Source organism: Aptenodytes patagonicus, chromosome W, assembly GCF_965638725.1.
Source record: "Aptenodytes patagonicus chromosome W, bAptPat1.pri.cur, whole genome shotgun sequence".
Taxonomy (NCBI): domain Eukaryota; kingdom Metazoa; phylum Chordata; class Aves; order Sphenisciformes; family Spheniscidae; genus Aptenodytes; species Aptenodytes patagonicus.
The window spans coordinates 9639904-9658432 of record NC_134981.1 but is presented as its reverse complement, the minus strand read 5'-3'; the positions used below and the strand labels follow the sequence as shown (position 1 = coordinate 9658432).

At 44.3% G+C, this 18529-nt stretch overlaps 1 protein-coding gene across 9 annotated transcripts in view; it reads right to left on the bottom strand.

Annotated features, from left to right (window-relative positions):
• The window catches only part of LOC143171870 (CUGBP Elav-like family member 4), a 708415-nt gene that overhangs the window by 90817 nt on the left and 599069 nt on the right, over nt 1-18529 (bottom strand). For 5 of the 9 annotated variants that reach the window (XM_076360989.1, XM_076360994.1, XM_076360991.1 and 2 more), the window contains exons 4-5: nt 5161-5289; nt 235-314 (exon numbers count right to left, since the gene is read on the bottom strand). In XM_076360989.1, the coding sequence (XP_076217104.1) occupies nt 235-314; nt 5161-5289 (209 nt within the window). The remainder of the gene's footprint in view (nt 1-234; nt 315-5160; nt 5290-18529) is intronic. The other 4 variants (XM_076360992.1, XM_076360995.1, XM_076360993.1 and 1 more) reach the window with 1 other exon arrangement.

Sequence of the window (18529 nt, the reverse complement as noted above, 5' to 3'; positions counted from 1 at the left end):
GTGACAGAACACAGCACCCCTTGGGGTTCTGCACCTATGTGAAATGATAGTGTCTTCCTGGCCTTTCCAATGATGAGTTAAGCACACCCAAGGCCCTGCATGCCTGAGCTGTTATCCATTCTTCCCAGAAGATGAGTTGCAGAGCATAGATAAATCATCCCTCCTCCTCAATCAGGCCACAGGGCAGGAAAGGCTGGACCAGTCCTCACTTGCCCATGCTACAGAGCTACTCACCGGCATTGTCTGGCTGCCATGCAAGGCATTAATGGCTGCTTGGGCCTCTGCATGTGAAGAGTATTTCACAAATGCACACCCTGGAAGAGTAAAAAGAAGAACGTAAGAAAGGTTGCATTGGTACCATGAAAGTCAATCTAGCTGAGTATCCTGTCCTCAGAACTGGCCAATAAAGAAGGTAGTGGAGAGAGTGTAACAAGCCAATATGCTCTTGGTTATTCCTTCTCAAAGTCAAGTCATCAGCAACCTGAGGACCTTTTGAGGCAAAGCCATATCAAGAATTCCCACGCTGCTTGTAATGGGCACTGATGGACCCAAACTTAACAAGTACTTTTTAAATCCACTTATCTTTTGACCTCCACAGCTTCCAATGGCAGTGTTGCACAATTTTACAATTTATTGGGTGAAAATGAATTTCCTTTCATTTATATTGGACTTAATGCTGAATGCTCCTCCCTCTGGGGTTATGAGAAGCAGTAAGAAAATGTGTAAAAGTTATCAGAAAGTTACATATACTTGTTACAAGCAACCGCAGGCCAGCTGTACAGAAAGCATTCAGGTTACTCTAAACCCACAAGGTACCTTATCATATCACTGTCTGGTAGAGCTCCATGACAGACTGCTCAGAGCTTGTCTTGGCTCTAAGCAGCCTTGGTCTGACAAAGCATAGACAGCTTCTGATGAAGAAGCTGGGATGAAGGAGATCCACATGTGATGATTGCCATCTTGCCACCACCAAAATTTGAATCTTAGTCTTTCACCATAAGCCGCAGAGCCAGTGCCTGTATAGGTATTTTCCTCTGGACATTAGAAAAATGTAGGCAGTGTTTCTCTGGCCTGCATTGCCATGTGAGGAACCTCTCACTGAGCTCTTACATTAAGTTTTAGGGCAGAAAGATGCATTTATGAATATGTGCTAGAGTGCACAAATGATCAACACTTCAAAGGGTCACATGCACCACTAGAGTGGGGGAAAGTATTGCTAACACTCTTAGCTACAAGCAAACTAATTCAGAGAGAGGAATAGTAATTTCCATATGCTAAGGCAGTTTTTGGAACAGATTGGGAGAGATCTGAGAAGTTCTGGCTTCCATCCCCTTCTATTACTACCAAAGACTTTTGAGCTTTTAATCAATTGGCAAAGCCATAGCTGTTTCCCTAAAGGGGTGCAGATCACTGTGCAGGGGATGCCAGTCCTGACAATGGGACAGATCTCCTTTATTCCCTTTGCAGAATCTTTAGAAAGGCGACACTCCCTTATGGATCCATACAGTGCAGGGTGAAAACTGAAGCATTAGAACACCCCATTTACAAACTAGAAGAAGGAGCCCCAGAGGTCCCTAAAATCATCACTGCAGGCTGATAGAAGTGAGATTGAAGAAAGCAGTGATAGCCCCTTCTAAAAATAATACACACATACGAAAGCAGCTTACAGTTAGGAGCCCTTCACTTTGCATTACCCCCTCAGCACTGTGCTTAGACTGTATTTCAAGAAAAACATGATTGCTGCTAATAGTTGGATCTAATTTATAAGGAGCTGAAAGGAGACAATCATGAGAAAATGAGATAGATAAACTTCAGCTGGAAACAATAGGGATCAATTATGACATAATCTCAGCCCAGCATTCCTGGGCTCCTGACATACTACGCCTTCCTCTTCATTAATCAGAGATAATCCAGAATTAGGGTGTTTAATTATTTGCAGAGATTCTTTTGTACTTTCTGTCTCTAAAAAGAAGATGCTGATTAGCAAATATACAAAAGCTTTCCAGCTCCAGTCACCCATTGTATTTAGAGCAGGATTTTTGGCTGCAGTGTTGCTGTCATGTTGAAGGCTTCACTCTCTTCAAGTGAAATCCACCCCTGTGCTCATGGATCAGTGGAGCTCGACAAAGGTGGGAATGAAGGGAGCAGCAGGCATTTATCTTGTTTAATGCCCATGATGTTAATGGGATCCCTCCTACTGCTTCCAGTAGGTTTTGAGGTAGCAGAGTGAGTGAAAACTCAGCTTTCACTGGTGTATGGTGGCAAGGCAATAGCAGAGATCCCAACATTTTGGCCCTTTTGTTTGTGTGTTCAGTGGGATGGCTTCTGTACACAACATCAAATGTGCACATAATCTTCTTCCCTCCTATTTTCACCAGAACTCACTCCAGGACCTCATGAGCTGAGGGTGTGTGTCATGCCAGCCTCCTCAGAACAATGGTGTCCCTTTGACAGGAGCAGATCTGGAGTTTGAAGGGATTTTGACACACAGGAAGATATATAACCTGTGCTGAACAGGGAGATACATGTGCTCAAATGTTTTTTTCTTTCCTTACTTCCAGACTATAGATCTGAAAGGGCTGCTCTGACTGTCTTGTCAACTTGAAGGAGACTGCAGAGTCAGAGCCTAAGGTTATAATTGCAGAGGGTGTTAAGACCCCTCTTGGAACTTCTGGTGTTGTGGGAAATCTTTACTTTCTGAGTTACTGAAATAGACAGCTGCTGAATGGAGGAAAAAAAAGGGAAAGAAAAAAAAAAGAGGCTGTCTAGAGAGCAGCAATGCAGACCTTGTGGGTCCTGCTGGCTTGCTGAACTGGATCCACTTCAGCTTTCTCACCTGAGGACTCCTGCACTCCTGGCTGCACACTGGTGAGCTTTACCTGGAAGTGTGCAGGAAGGCTCCTTCCTCTCCCACCTCTCCCAGGAGAGACAAGTTCTGCATTCCTCTTCAGGCAGACAAATGCCTCGGTCCCAGCTCTTCTGCTACCTGGTTGCATGCTCCAGCCACTGTGCCTACCCCTGGGTGACTCATGCAGGAGATATTTCTGCAGCCTTTGAAGGGCCTGCCTCATGGCTCAGGGCTTCACCCATGGCTTCAGGCAAGGTTCAGGCAGCTTTCTGGCTGTGACTGGACTGTGGTGGCATTAAAACGGTAAGCTGAGACCTACCTTCTGAGAGTGTCGCTTGCATCGAGGTACCTGGAGGACTTAGAGGCTCACCACAGGGATGCCTGGTGGGGCTTCACATAATGGGTTGGGTAGGATTGAAGTCTATGGGATCTGATTGCTATCTGGCACTTAGACAGTCTGCTTAAATCTCAATTTAAGTGGAATTTAAGCCTTATGGGTTTTACCCAAAATAAGTAGCTCACAAGCAATATTGGTTTCTAGCAGATGGAAAACATTACAGACTGAGGATAACTTTGTGGGAGTTGTGGCTCGCCTGACTGTCTCCTAAGATAAGGGCACTAGCCTTAAGTTTTCTGTTGGATTGACTGCTCTGTGTGCGTGTATGTAACTGTGTGTGTGTAAATTAGGAGCTTCACATTCTCAGAAATAGCACCAGCAAATGGAAGCTGGTAATATTAACTCTGTCAAGGCTCAGTATTGATCCTGAACAGCTCAGTGAAATGCAAGCCTGAGACTGCAGCCCGCTAGCACTAATAATTAAACTGGTTAGCAATATGGAGCTGCCACTCAGATTCAGACTTATAATGAAATTGTTCAAGAAAAAAAAAAAATAGAGCAAGTATGAATACAAGTCTGTGGGTTGGATCTCCTTTGGAACCTCTTGCAGATCTCAGACATTATTGCTTTTATTATCACTCTGTTTAACTCCTTTGTCATTAGATTTTGTTCTGTACAATTCCGGGTGGAGGCAGACAGACGTATTTTTTTTACTTTTCTCCAATTTACTGATTTGCTCAGTGAATGGAGTGCTTAACTGCCTACTGTTATGACGGTTGCAGCTCTTCTAGGCCAACCTCGCCTACCCCTTCTCAGTGGGGCAGCCCCTGTCTTTGGGTGTCATGAAACTAAAGTAGCCATACGATTGAAGAAAGGTACCCACAGTTTATTTTCGGCCATTTATGTCAGGAAGGCTGAGCTTTGCTGACTTATATCAAACAGCTGCCCTATAATGCTGGTGTGAAGTCTTTTTTGGCCGCCAGTGATTTTATGGAACAGCAATATCTTTCTCCAGTGTATCACTGTGATTTGGATTTTTTTGCCTCTCTGTTGCAAAAATGTGCTGGTTGATGTTCTCACATGTCAAAATATCCAGTGAGATGAACTGCGTCAGCAGGACTGGTCTCTTCCCTGGTGCTGCACATTCCAGCACAGTTTAGTATATATTATATGCAGATCAATATTTAATGGACACATTATACTGTCAAGAGAAAAGGGCTTCCTATTCAAATTGAAGTTACTTTGTCTAGAGAGTGATGGGAAAAAAAATGACTCTCATATTCAAGAGAGAACTCTCATTCTTACACCTGGGCTGTAGAAAAGGATCCTTTGTGCTATCCAGGTAACAAGTGATGCCAAAAAGTGGCAGAAAGAGGTAAGGCACCTAGTTTTGCAATGAAGCATTTGCATGTTTCAAACAGTAAATGTCTACTGAGTGTAATGTTTAAATCAGCACCTGTACCCTTGCAATTATGATCAATGGCTGGTGTGTATCTATGCAAAGTTCAACTGAAGAAGGGGAAGACCTGGGGCTGGTGGGTGGGAAACAAGCAGACACGGTGGTGGAGCGGGTGAGTCAAGATATAAAGTAGCAACCTTGGCTTCGTTTAAAGAAAGAATTGACCTGTTCAACAGGGTGGGGAGAGCACATCTTGAGCGAATGTAAAGGCCCTGTATTCAGAGGGGAGGCTCTGCCCTGCAAGCAAACAGCAATAGGCATCAATTTTCACAGGGTGAGACATAGCTCATTGCGGGGCATGTGTTTTTAAGTGCAATCGCCTTTTTCCTCTCATGCACAAGCAGACAGTGACCATCAAAGAAGTGGCCTCCCTTGGCAAATGTGACCCCTCCTAATGTAGGAGATGCTGTCCTGGAGGCTACCTAGTGACTTTCTCACACCAGAAAATGATACGTACACTGAGACCGGGTCTAGCTTGACACTAAAGCCAGAGTGTGCCACAAGCCATCACCTTACCTTTGCTGTTGCCATCGGGTCCCCGAAGGATTGTGCACTCCTCAATGTTGCCAAACGCCTCGAATAGCCTGCGCACATCATCTTCTGACTGCTGCTTATTGAGCATGCCCACAAAGAGTTTTCTGTCTTCTGGAACAAAATAAAGAGATGCTTACCATATTTCAGGAGGGATGTGAAAGCCAAGATGGCTCAGTATCACATGAAAACAAATGGTGATTTCATTGAGCTGACATATTTCAGAAGCTGCTAGTCATTTCAGGTGGCTGGCTCAAAAAACCTTAATAACATCTGACTTTCAAGGAGTACTTGAGAATAATTTGGCAATTAAAAAAAAAACCAACAAAACAAAAACAAACCAAAAAGGTTTGGTTATATATAAAATCTTTAACTGCTTCTAAAAATCTAGGCACTGAAGTCTTCCAAATCAGCTTTTTCTGATCAATTTTTGCAGTCAGCTTTCAGTAACTGAGATGACAACATTGTTCAGACTGCGATCCAAAAGGAATGTGGATAAAGATAGTACACAGAAATAAAGTCCAAATGAAAAATCACATAAGGTAGTAGCCCTCACAATACTAAATAAGTTGCAGGAAAAAAATGTTTAACATAAGCTGTTTTAAATCAGGATATAACGGAAGCCACAGTCTGTAAAAGGATATTTGTCATTCATACCCACTCACAGACACATACCTACAAGTTTGGATGAGTTTTTTAATATGCTTTTGAAGTTCATTTGAAATAAGCCCAAAGTTTTTGAAACATCTATTGTTTTTTGAAACATAAAGTTAACTGATATGATTACTAATATCTGAGATAGCTCAAGCAGTTGGTATTTCGTGTCAAAGCAGGATGTGATCTGCTAGTACATAATTGTATTTTGAATGAGGAAGGCTATTTATACTTGGACTTATACCAAGTATGGAGATCTTCAGTCCAGAATGAAACACCTTCAGAAATTGTTGGTGAAAACACACCAAACTAATGATTGCTGAGTTGGTAGAAACATCTCAGAGGGCACCGAGTGGTGCCTCTAGATCAGGTTTACGTTCAGAGACTAGTAACAGTACACCAAGAAAAAAAAAAAGAAATTTACATAGTTTACATTGTGTATGTAAACAGGCCATTTGCACATGATTCATAAACGTCTTATTTATCATTCATTAAACACTATGTAAATGTGTGAACCAAGAGTTTTTCTCAGAGCAGTTTACAGAGCAGATGTAACCAATTTGAATAAATATATGTAAATAAATAAATAAATAGTTTGATTTATTTATTTATTTATTTTTAATGCACGTGTTAACCTAAAGCTGAACAAAACATTGGTTTGCAACAACTCTTTTCTGGCTGACTAACTGGGCTATTTATGTCACTTTTGTTCACGGAGAAATCACTGGTGTAGACAATCTGTTCTGCTTCAACCAGTGTTTGATCAAAATTCCCCTCTCCAATATGCACCTGCAAATTGGCAAATTACTTTATAGCCTTGGATGAGGATAACTTTTCATGCAGTGGATATTGAGTGAGGATATTAGGAGCTTTCAATCCTTCAGTGGAGTTATCCACGTGAGCAAAAAGTGTACTGCCCACAGAAAATGAGGAGTTATGTTGCCTTCAGTTAGGCTGCTGAAATGGTAGGAAAAATAAGTTGAGGAGGGTACCTGTGCATTTCTGATAGTGTAAAAAAAATGGGGATAGCCTTCCAAAAGACATGTTAGAAGCAAGAAATATGCCTACTTTATGTTGGAATTGATTGAACAAAGGGACTTTTCAAAGTCTTCGCTGGCAACATAAAGTTCAGGCTTTAATGATGCACAAAGCCCTAACTAACACCATGTAGGTGTCCCCACCTCAAAAGAAGGTGCTTTGGACATCTGAAAGGTTTGTTTTCTTGATGGCCAAACTGACCTGCAAAAGAGACTCTCAGAGGTGACGTATAAGATTTAGAGAGGCAGCTACTGAAGTTGAGCGGGTGCTCTGTGGGGCATCTTTCAGTCTAGGGCTAGACAAAGCCTTGGAGAAAGAGGTCAGTCCAAACTCCAATGGTTGTCCAGATATTGGAGGAAAACCCACCCAGCGAATGAGACCAGCTGTCCTGGAAGATGGGAGATATTTTAGGAAGGGGGCAGAGCAGTTGGAATGAACTGGGAACACCACCGGCAAGAGGCTTTGCCTAGAAAGTTTGTGTCTAGTAAATACTTCCAGCACAGAAGAAGCGTCTGTTATATTGTACTTTACACAGTTTCCCCTGTTTGAAATAAGCTGCATCAGCAAAAGCACTCCTATAGCTGTGTAACTGTATTTTCACCAGGCTTTTTGCTAATATAAATGTATCATTAAAAAAAAATCACATCCCTCCTCTGTCAGCAAAACTCTCTAGTGTGGAACTGGCCTGAAACTGCCTTGTCTGGCTTCGTTTATGCAAAGCTAAACCCAGGTGTTTTAGGAACCACTTAATTTTATATTTTATTTTATTTTATTTTATTTTAGCCCCCTTTTCTGCATCTCTGCAGGATACTAGAAGTGGTGATGCCCAGACCTGGCTGGCAGAAGATGTGGGGCTTTGGGGAGCTGCCCACAAGGTGGCCATCAGACCACCAGGAACAGGCTCTGCTAAAGGTGAGGACCACCTTCCTCAGGGGTTGCTGGTCCAGCCACTCCAGGGAAGGTGGCATGAAGGGGTCCCCCATGGCCAGCTAGGGCTCAGTGCTGCCTGGACATCACCTCCAGCCCCATCTCCAAATCAGCGCCCTGTATCCCTCCTGAAAAACTGTCTTGGGTTGTCAGGGGAATTGTTTGTCACATCTGCTCTCTCAGAAATCTACACAATCATACACTTGGCTGATAAAAAATGAGTCAGTTTAACAAGCTTTTTTCTCTGAGAGGTTCTTCTAACAAAGTGCTGCATTTACCTTTCACGTCCCAGCCCTGCCAGGGAGCTCAGCAGCGTGTTTTAACAATGGCCCTCGCACATCTCGGGTGGGAAGAGAGAGGGAAGGGTCCAGCAGCTGCGACCATTCAGCACATTCCAGGTCTTGGCTAATGAGTTTATCCTCTAACGGGCTTATACGAGCCTCTTAACACACTGAGTGTCCCCATACACTGGTCTTCCAGGCTCCAAACAAAAAGCTGACATGCCATGCACAGGGGCAACTACTTCTGCTTTGTATATAAGTCCGAACAAGGCCAAGAGACTGCCAGAATAAAATGAAGAGGGGATGTGCTGGTGTCAGTGGGGTGTGTCTGAGCATGTGTGCACACCACAGGTGCTCCCCACCAGACTTTTCCAGTGTCCTCAAATGAGAATGGAGGGCATTACCTTGCTGTACCATTGCTCAGGCCACTCTGCATCCTACAGAAACCAGAGGTTTAGGCTGCACACAAACCTGGAGCAGTCACTAGATCAAGCTGTCCCTGAGCTCTGCCTGTCTGTAGGGTGTAGGGTCCATCCCTACCACTCATGGTTGACCCATACCACCCCGCTGAGTCCCATGCTTCCCCCTCTTTCAGTGAGACAGTATCCCAAATCTATGTGTCTCAGGACCCACATCTGAATTTCAGAGCACTGTGCAGACTCAGTCCCCCGTGACCTCCATTGCCAAGCTTGATGCTATCATCCCCATTTCAGATTGTGGGACTGAGGGGTAAAAAACATTCAGCCCAAGCCCCCTAAGACCTGGGCCCCAGGGCAAATTGAACACACAGTCAAGGAGAACAGAAATACCACTGTCCAGGGGCAGAAGAGAAGGACAAAATAAGGCAGGGCATGAGCCCATGATCTGGGATGCCCCCAGCATGAGCTGTGGGCATGACTGTGTGCTCCAACCTGAGCTGGCCCATGGCCACGGGAGAGGGAGTGGTACCTTACAGTACCATCCTGTCTTACACAACAGAGGTGGGCAGCCATGAGGAGCAGCCTTTACCTCCTCCCTATGAGGGAAATCAAGACAGTGAGCTTACTTGGCATGTCTAAAGACAGGTGAGATGAAAACCTATTGTATGCAGCTTCCTCAAGGCCACACATGGCCATGCATCAAGTATGATGCACATCTGAGCATCTTCCCTTTGCTTTTGCACGAAGGGCCTGTCCAAATTTCTGTCTATTACACACACCAAAGTGACAGTTTCAGTTTCTATCTCACGCCCAAATATTACATGTTAGTGAAGAAATCTCGCTAGCCTCGCTATAGAGGCAGTCCTTAACAGCTGCAGTCTGAGCAGTGACACTGCCCTGCAGCATGGGGACTGAATGTGGTGTCCATGTAAACCTCTTCTCCACACTTTTTTTTTCCCTCATCAGTGTTCACCCCATTATCAGTCTTTCCCCACAACCTGAGTCCATCATGCCTGCTTGGCCCATGGAAATAACCGTGGATGGCTATTTCTCTGTGCTGTGGTGCCCAGAAAAGCCGAGGAGGTTTCTGCTGGTGCATCAAAAGTCCTCACCATAAGTGACCCGGGGCACTCCCATAATATTGAAAATTAAATTCAAGCCAAGTCTACCCCATTTTGCCATCAACAAAAAAGAGGAGCCAGCACTCCCTGTTCCTCCCTCCTCTCCCTTCCAGGTAGGGAGAGAAAGGCCACAGCAATGGCAAACCAGAGTCCTCAGAGATGTCCCCTTGGTGACATTTCCAGTATCCCCATGAAACCAGGCTCCCCTCTTCTTGGCCACTCTGCCAGCTGCAGAGGCTTGCGCCCGTCAGGAAAAGCTGGCTGCAAGGCACAGTGGTGAAGAAATGTAACTTGTCAGATAAATATACAGCGTGTATAAATCTCCCCATCTGTGTTTATTCAAAGCCTCAGCACCTTCCCGAGTGCAAATAGGGGTTAAATTATTCCCTGTTCTATTTGTATTTAAATGTTATGTTTCTATGATAAGCGTAAGGCAGAGGTGTCAGACTGGCCCAGGAGAAGGAGGCGGCACGCGTGAAAGGTGAAATAATAGAGCGTTGCAAACCAAGTGCTGAGAGGAGATGGGAAGGGGGGACACGTGAACGAGGGGAAGAAGGGGGAGGACGGGCACTAATTAAAGAGACAGAAGGGACAATGAGATGCAGGATGTTTGACCCTCTGTGGAGCAAGAGGACAAGAACAAGGATCACAGCAATTGTGGAGGGACTAGGGGAAAATTAGGGTCACTCACAGAGAGACATGACACGGGTTTGTGTTTATCCAGATAGCTCTCACTAATGTATGTGTGTGTGTGTGGGTACATTTAGATAAGAGTATATAAATACAGTTGTGTTCTTTTATTCCTCATGCAAAACAAAGAGGTTGATTCCTTGTATCAGGAAAGCGTAAGCTAGCTTTCCATCTAGAACATATCATCCAAGGCCTTGGAAATAAAGAGGGACAGATCTACCACCCTCGTGGCCCAGGCTAATTAGGAGGGTGAACCAGAAGATCACTATGGTCCCTACTAGCCACAAACCCCCTTATTCCTGTAAGCCTCCCTATTTCATCCCGAGTTCATTGCCAGGGCATCACACACGGATAGTGTGTGTGCTTCTTCGTGCAAGAACAAAACTGGCGTTTGCATATTTCTGTATGGGAACAAGCATCTTCTGTATGCGCATGGTATTCACCAGAGCAGCTTTCTGATGTTACTTGATGCCTTTAGCTTTCTAAGGATCAAGACCCGGTTGCTGTATGGTTTTGTTTCAGAAACCAGATGCTAATTAATTCCATTATTTATATAGCTAATAATTATTTGTCCCTGCTGCTATTCCCCTCCTCCCCAAATATTGCTTGCACACACAGTGAAGGGCCAGCTGCAGTGCCTTGGTCCAGGCACTGGGAAGGCCTTTAAGCTTATCTCATCTCCTTGACACCATGACAGAACAAATGAGCAGCCTAGAGAAGTTTTCTCTGCAGGTGTGGGTAAGAAGAAAATGCCGGTGCATAAGACCAAATGGCACATCTACCAGAAAGGATGCAAGAGACAGAGCAGATCTTCCTTGCCCGCTCTCCTGACTGGTCCTCAGCAGAGAGGGCAGAGGAGGCGGTGCTAAGGTTGTCCATCATAGAACCATACAGAACCACAGAATGGTTTGAGTTGGGAGGGACTTTTAAAGGTCATTCAGTCCAACCCACCTGCAATGAGCAAGGACATCTTCAACTAGATCAGGTTGCTCGGAGCCCCGTCCAACCTGACCTGGAATGTTTCCAGGGATGGGGCATCCACCACCTCTCTGGGCAACCTGTGCCAGTGCTTCACCCCCCTCACGGTAAAAAATGTCTTCCTTAAGTCTAGTCCGAATCTGACCTCTTTTAGTTTAAAACCATTACCCCTTGTCCTATCGCTACAGGCCCTATTAGAACGTCTGCGCCCATCTTTCTCATAAGCCTCCTTTAAGTATTGAAAGGCCGCAATAAGGTATTCCCGGAGCCTTCTCTTCTTCAGGCTGAAGAACCCCAACTATCTCAGCCTTTCTTCATAGGAGAGGTGTTCCATCCCCCTGATCATTTTCGTGACCCTCCTCTGGACCTGATCCAACAGGTCTGTGTCTTTCTTATGCTGAGGGCTCCAGAGCTGGACGCAGTACTCCAGGTGGGGTCTCAGCAGAGCAGAGTGGAGGGGCAGAATCCCCTCCCTCGACCTGCTGGCCACGCTTCTTGGGATGCAGCCCAGGATACGATTGGCCTTCTGGGCTGCGAGCGCACATTGCTGGCTCATGTCCAGCTTTTCATCCACCAGTACCCCCAAGTCCATACAGTGGGATCAAGAATCTGCCAAAGTCACAGTGGTGAAAAAGAGCTATAAACCTGGGGTTTTTTTGGACAATCATAGACAAGGTATCCTCCTCAGGCAAAGAAGAAAGGAGGAGCTACAGAGCGAAGGGGTGAGCCACAGGTGCCCCAAACATTATGAAAGTTTGGGTTGAGCTCTGAATTCAAATCTGCAAGCTCAAACTGGCCCCACTCTGGAGCCAGAGTGCCCTGCCACTCCCCTCAACCCCTGCTAATCAGGCAGATCAATAGGCTAAAAGCAGGGCATTTCCTGGGGCCTGGGCTGCGCAGTCCTATTGCCATTTTCACAGCAGTCCTACAGCTCCATGATGATGATTACAGCCCTTTCCACAGGGGAAGCGATTACGAATTCTGTTGTAGCTAATTGTAAATTAGCTAATTATCTTCTCCATGGTACCTTGCTGGAAAATACATGAACCTTGTAAAATGGAGGTGTTTCAAAAATTAGGACGGGGAAAAAAAACCCAACAACCACCGCCAAAAACCCAACCCACTCTGGAAAAAACAGAAACCTACTGCTACCTAACACCAAACAATAGCAACCAAACCCTCCTTCCACTTGCACAGGCTCCTAATTCCCCCCTTTTCACTCCCCCTCCCCATATCAAACAACACCCACAAGGGGCTAATTCTGCTGCAGGCTTTGAAATGTTTGCTAAGTTCACCTGTTCCTTGCAGCTGGGTGTTGTGGGGCATCCCTAATCACATCTATAGCAGGAGTGATTTCTTTGTGCTGATCTCTTCCCCTCCTCCCTCCCTGGTTTGGTTTTACTTAACAGATTCTTTATATCCCATACTTTAGCAGATATGATTGCACAGCTGCCGGTCTCCAACTGCTGGAGACAGAGGCTTTGAGACACCCGGGCTAGAGAGAATAACAGCTAATCTGAACAGCTGTGTGATGGGGACAAGTGCAAATGAATATAAGCCCAGGTGTGGGAGCATAATTCTCCTGCACAAAGAAGAAAGCTTCATCCCACAGGTGCATTACTCTCCACTGTTGCATCTGAAAAACTTAGTTTGAAGGATTGTTCTTATTTAATTGCTTGGCTGCACTCTAGGCCTTGACTTGGACATGGATCCTGTATACAGAGTGAAAGAACAGCTGTACGAGAGACTGTCTGACTCAGTGTGCTGCCTCTGTCAGTAGCCAATTGCGGATGTCTAGGAAAGAGTATAAGAACAGGGTAAGCAATTTTGTTAACCCCCAAAAATACTCTCCTATTCTCCAGTGTTCTCCAGGGACACCTGGAGTCTGAAGCATTTTTTTCATATGTAATAGTTTTTGAAGTGTCTTTCTTTGATGTAATTGTTCAGTGGGCTTTTGAACCCATGTAAACTGTGAGCATTCACCACATCCTGCAGCAAGACGTCCTGCAGCTTAATCATGCATTGTGTTAAGAACTGCTTCCTTTTGTTTATTTTGCACATGCCACAAACTATTTGCAACTGACAGGTCCTAGCTCTTGTTTTGGAAGAGTGGAAATCACTCCTGACCCAGTTATGGAAGAGTGGACCCATGAGGTTATGCAAGAGCTTGGCCAGAGCTTCTGTCTGTACACCTTATACTGGTATTTGGGACTTCTGGGTCCTGTCTCAAGCCATGCTCTGGATATCATGGAAGGCAAAATCACTTTTCCCTTAGTGTGATTTGTTATTCCTGGTACCAGAGAGGTGGATGACCATGTAGTTACTGTTACTAAATACTTACAATACATCTCTGCCAAGGACAGCTGCCTCAGTGGAAATATGGGCTACATAAATTACCCAGTGCAAAAGGCAGCCTCAGTTTCCCCATCTGCAAAAAGAATAATTGGTGCTTGCACCAAGCAAAACTGGGCATTGCTTGGTGTTTGCTACAACACAGGAATACAGGGAGCTCTGGCAGTAATAATGGAAGGCACCTGGCAGGCTGGTGGTCAGATCTATGGCTGAATCCTCTGACGATTTCTATCAATCAGATTTAAGTGGCTGGAGCTTCCCCAACTCCTTGTTCATGCAAGAGGACTCCATGGTGGGGGTAAGTCAAGGCAGGGTTTAGTTTTGAATGGAAAGCCCTGCTTTTGCGAACGACAATGACTGTGGATCTTGGAGTCGTCTTCCAGGGAGAGATTTTCATGTCCTGCAATGGTGTGATCCCTAAAGACAGTGCCACAGTGGTTTAGGTACATGTGTCCAAGAGAAAACAGATGTTGGCTGCTGTTGGCCCTATGAGCAACTGGAAAGAAATTTAACATGTTGCCAACTGGTGAACCCAAAGTCTAAGTTTATGTTTTTAAATTAAATGTGTCTGGGCCTATTCTCTACTTTCAGGGTCCTCATCCATACTACAGTCTTATCGTCCTGAGCAGAGAGACCTGCTTGACAGGGAACTGGAAGAGTGCAGCAGCTGCTAAACCATGTCAAGAAATTGTTTGGGAGAGCAGGCATATGAACAGAATGGCTAAAGTGAAGAGCTAGGACAGAAATGGACAGAGATGGAGAAGAAAGTTCAGACCAGGAGGATGAATGCTGTCTGGGCTTGGCTGGCCTGTGCTCCTGTGGCAAGACCTGCTGTCTACCTGCACTGAAGTGAAATCCAACCTTAAACCTACAGCCTCATCTGGACAATTCAGATGAAAGCACACTCAGGCTTCCCCTGTGCAGATACAATGTAGGTTATGGACAAAACTTGGAGAGCAGGCCAAGCAAGCCCTGCTATGAAGACATAGCCTAAATGATTCTTTCAACGGCAGAATGTCCTTGTACAGCTGAGGATATTATAACCCCAAGACAAATATCAGTAGTTCTGACTTGCTGAACAGCACCGTCACAACTGTCCATTGCCAAGAGATGCTATTCCCTGTGCAAATCTTAAATGGCAGGTTTTATGGTGTTTGATATTGAGCTGGGAAAACAACTCGCAATGACCCACTTTATTAGTAGGGGTCCTTTAGCCCTTGCTTAGGAAAGCTGGTGGTGAGAGCAGTCTAAAACCTGGTGTCATGCAAAGCACAAAGACTCTGCCTGATTTGTGCCTGGCAGATCATAATTCTTCCAAGTTTATTCATTATCTGAAACACCCAACTGGAATATTTCTGTGAAAGATTCATGAGTTGATGCTTTTTATGAAAAGACTCAAGAGTCAAAATCTGACCTTTTCAAATTCAATGTATAACCCAAACACACACATTCTCTTCACCATCCCTCCACAATAGGAAGACTATCTGAAATCAAATCAGCCTTCCAATCATGAAAAAAAAATCTTGCCTCTTTCCCTAGATATTAGCAGCCTGTGCTTACAGTTCCCATTTCCCAGGAACACCTGTGGAAATGTTCATGGGAGAAAAGCACCTAAGGAAACCCAGCATCAAAGTGTGGAGGCACGCAGCTGTGCTCTAACTAAACTTTGCAGGATTTTCCATTACTGTTTGGTCTTTTTCCTCCTGCAAATCTACGGATGTTTCCCTGGCCCATCTTGATGGATTTCCTGCAGAAGGAGGTGAAAGAGAAGACTGTCTTGTACTATCAAATGACACCTCAAACGAACACTGAATTACATCACGCTTTTACACTCATCTTTCGGAGACAGCTCAGATTTGAATACAACTCCTACAGCCTTTGGTTCTGGGGAATTTAACACATCGTAATTCCTATGTGTAACATCCCCTTTTCACTCTGTGGCCACATAAGGCTGAGCCTGAAGGGCCGTTTGGTTTTCATGCTCATGCAGAGCAAAGCTTAGAAGCTTCTTGACAAACTCCGCAGGGTCAGTGGTGTCAAGGCTGGTATGTCAGGAAAATAAGTTTCAGTTCCTAAACTTATCTCACTGGTGACCTGTCGGGACTTTGAAACCCTTTCCAGAAGCCTAGAAGGCCAGGACATTAATCCATGGTAGCACTCCAGCCTTGAGCACCGAGGACTGTTGGAACAGCAAAGACATGGGCAGAAAGCGGGGTGGGAAGGACATATTTTCTCTTGCAGGAGCTGTGACGACATTTCAGATCAAATTAAACTTCAGTTTTTAAAGACTTCAGTGGAGGTAATTGAAACACTTCCTCACAATTGCCTGAACCTAAGTGCTATCTCTCTTTTCCTCTGTATATCATCTCTTTTCCCCCAAGCCTGAGACAGCCCTGCACGGCCACAGCCTCCTTAATATTAAAGACGGTGATTAAATGGGATTCACCAAAAGACAAAGGGCTGAAAACCTGCCAATTGTTAATCCCTCTTTCACTGTGCTTAAAAATTCCATTTCCTTCATTTGAAGAAAGGGCGGGGGGGAGAAAAGAGAATTATACGCCTATGTCTAATTTAAATTCTGGCGTCGCGGGTCCTGTTCCCTTCTCCCTCTCTTGACGTCTGAATATATTCCTTTATTACCATTATTACAGCTTTCTGATTGCATTAAAATTCATCCACACGCTTCTCTCCACATTCCACTTTTCTTTTGCCAGTTTTTTTGCTAATTCCCTTTTTCTCTCCCCTCTTCCCTCCCCACTTTCAAATTATACAGAATGTCATTAAAGATCTCCACAAAATGCCTCAACTCCTTTCTCTCTTGCTTTTATAAACTTGCTGGCTTTCTTCCTCTCCATCCCCTCGTCTACAAACAAAGAAAATGAAGGAGAGGCAAAAGAATACAATAATAATAAAGAAATCCAAGCAGCATGTCTCATAGGTCTCAATAACACCTTTCCTACATCATACAGCTCTGGGCCTAATGAGCACTTCAGTTATGAAGCCGTATTTCACACAGAAGTTTTGTGTATTATTTGTTTGACACTTGTACCTGGAATTTGCAGCTAAAATCAAAAGTGGAATGTGCCAGGCTGTGTATGTAAGCATGGAAAGAGACAGTTCTGCCTGTAACTATAAGCAGAAAAATAAGGAGGTTAGAAATATAATTTCACCCTGCTTTACAGAGGAAGAGCTGAAATCCCGTAAGGATTTGCTTATGGATGTGAGCAGGGGAGCTGGGCACGCAGTGCATATGCCCATTTACAGGTGATTAGTTCAAGATCTGAACTTAAAAGGGATCCACCCATTTAATCCTTCAGACATCCCACTGACTGCAAGGAGACCTTAAAAGTGATGTTTTTTCCCCACAAGGCAGATCACTTAAAAAGACAGTGTATCTTTGCTTAAACCAGTCCCACTTTATCTAGGTGGAAGTCCCAGTCTGGGGATTTTATAGGTAAAAATGAAGGTGAGAATTGAACTCCTCTCTTATATGGAATACCATCTGCCTTATAGGCATTTAAACTATAAGGTGGGGGCATGATACAGTGCCAGTGTGATGAGGCTGGGGTGACTGATCCCCCTAATCTGTCCTTGTGACTCGCCTAGCCCAGCTGGGAGGAAAAAGATGCTGTTGTGAAACTTTCTTTCATTTTCTCCAGTTCTTCCCAGGGTGCTTAAGTAGATTTTTTTGTTGTTGTTTTTTTTTCTATTATTATTTTTGTTGCTGTCACCTTCAATTACACTGATATAATGAAATGACTGTAACTGGATGAAAAACGGAATTTTCTTTCTATGGGAAATACTAATGTCTCAAAAAATGTGCTTCCACTTTGAATTGGAGAGGCCAAAGTTCTTGTGAAATGGAAATTCTTCAGTTGTGAAATGTTACAGGGTATTGTCTCAGAGGAATAAAAAGACTTTGTCTTAATAACCTCAAAACATAAAATATATAAAGCAGAATGGCTGTGGTTTTCAGCCAGACAAAAGAGAGTACATTTTCACACACTATATGAATAAATGAAAGACGTTTCTGCCATGAGATGTTGCTGGATGCAAAAGTCATAAATTAGCTCCAAGGAGAATGAGACAGATTAGTGGTGGTTGTGTCCACTCACTGCTATTAAACATGAAGATCCAGATGCAAAAATCTATCATAGTCACTAAACCTCTGTCTGCTGGAAGCTGGAGAATATTAAGGGAAGGGTCACTCTTTATAAAAGCTCTGTTCTTACTCTTTCTAACGGGCACTGCTGGAGCAGAGGATGCTGGACTAGACAAACCTTTGGTCTAACCCAAAACGGAAGCTGTTATGTTCTTAGTGGTTTAATACAATACAGACTTGAAACAAAATTAATCAAAAAGATCCTGTTAAAATGACAGGTTTGTACCTCCTGAAATGAGAGCTCGATGCATTAATTTAAAAAAAAATGTCCCCTGGCAAAAATCTCATTGAAATGGACCTTTTCCAGGGGAACGTTTTGCCTTTTACAAAACTACACCTTCGGCTAGATAGCCGTTCCTTTGAAATGCTTTGGCCAACTCAACAAATGACCCAGGAAATGAATGGGTCTGCTTCAGGATGCCGCCTGGCAGGATCTAGGTTGACTTATCCACATACTCATTTAGACCATTATTCCAAGGTGCGTATGCGAAGGAACATTATATTCCAGTGATGCTATACCACTGCTTGAAATAAACATCGGGGATTCAGGGTTAGAGCTGAAGCTTATTGAAGTTAATGAAAAAGAGTGCCATGGAGTCTTGCAGGCTTTGGATCAGACCATCAATTTGCTGAAGTGCTGCTCAGTATGTCTCTACTGCTGCTGGGTATTGCAGATTCTCCCTGATGCAGAACGGCATATTACACCCGTGCCAGGGGAGGTCTGGTGAGGAC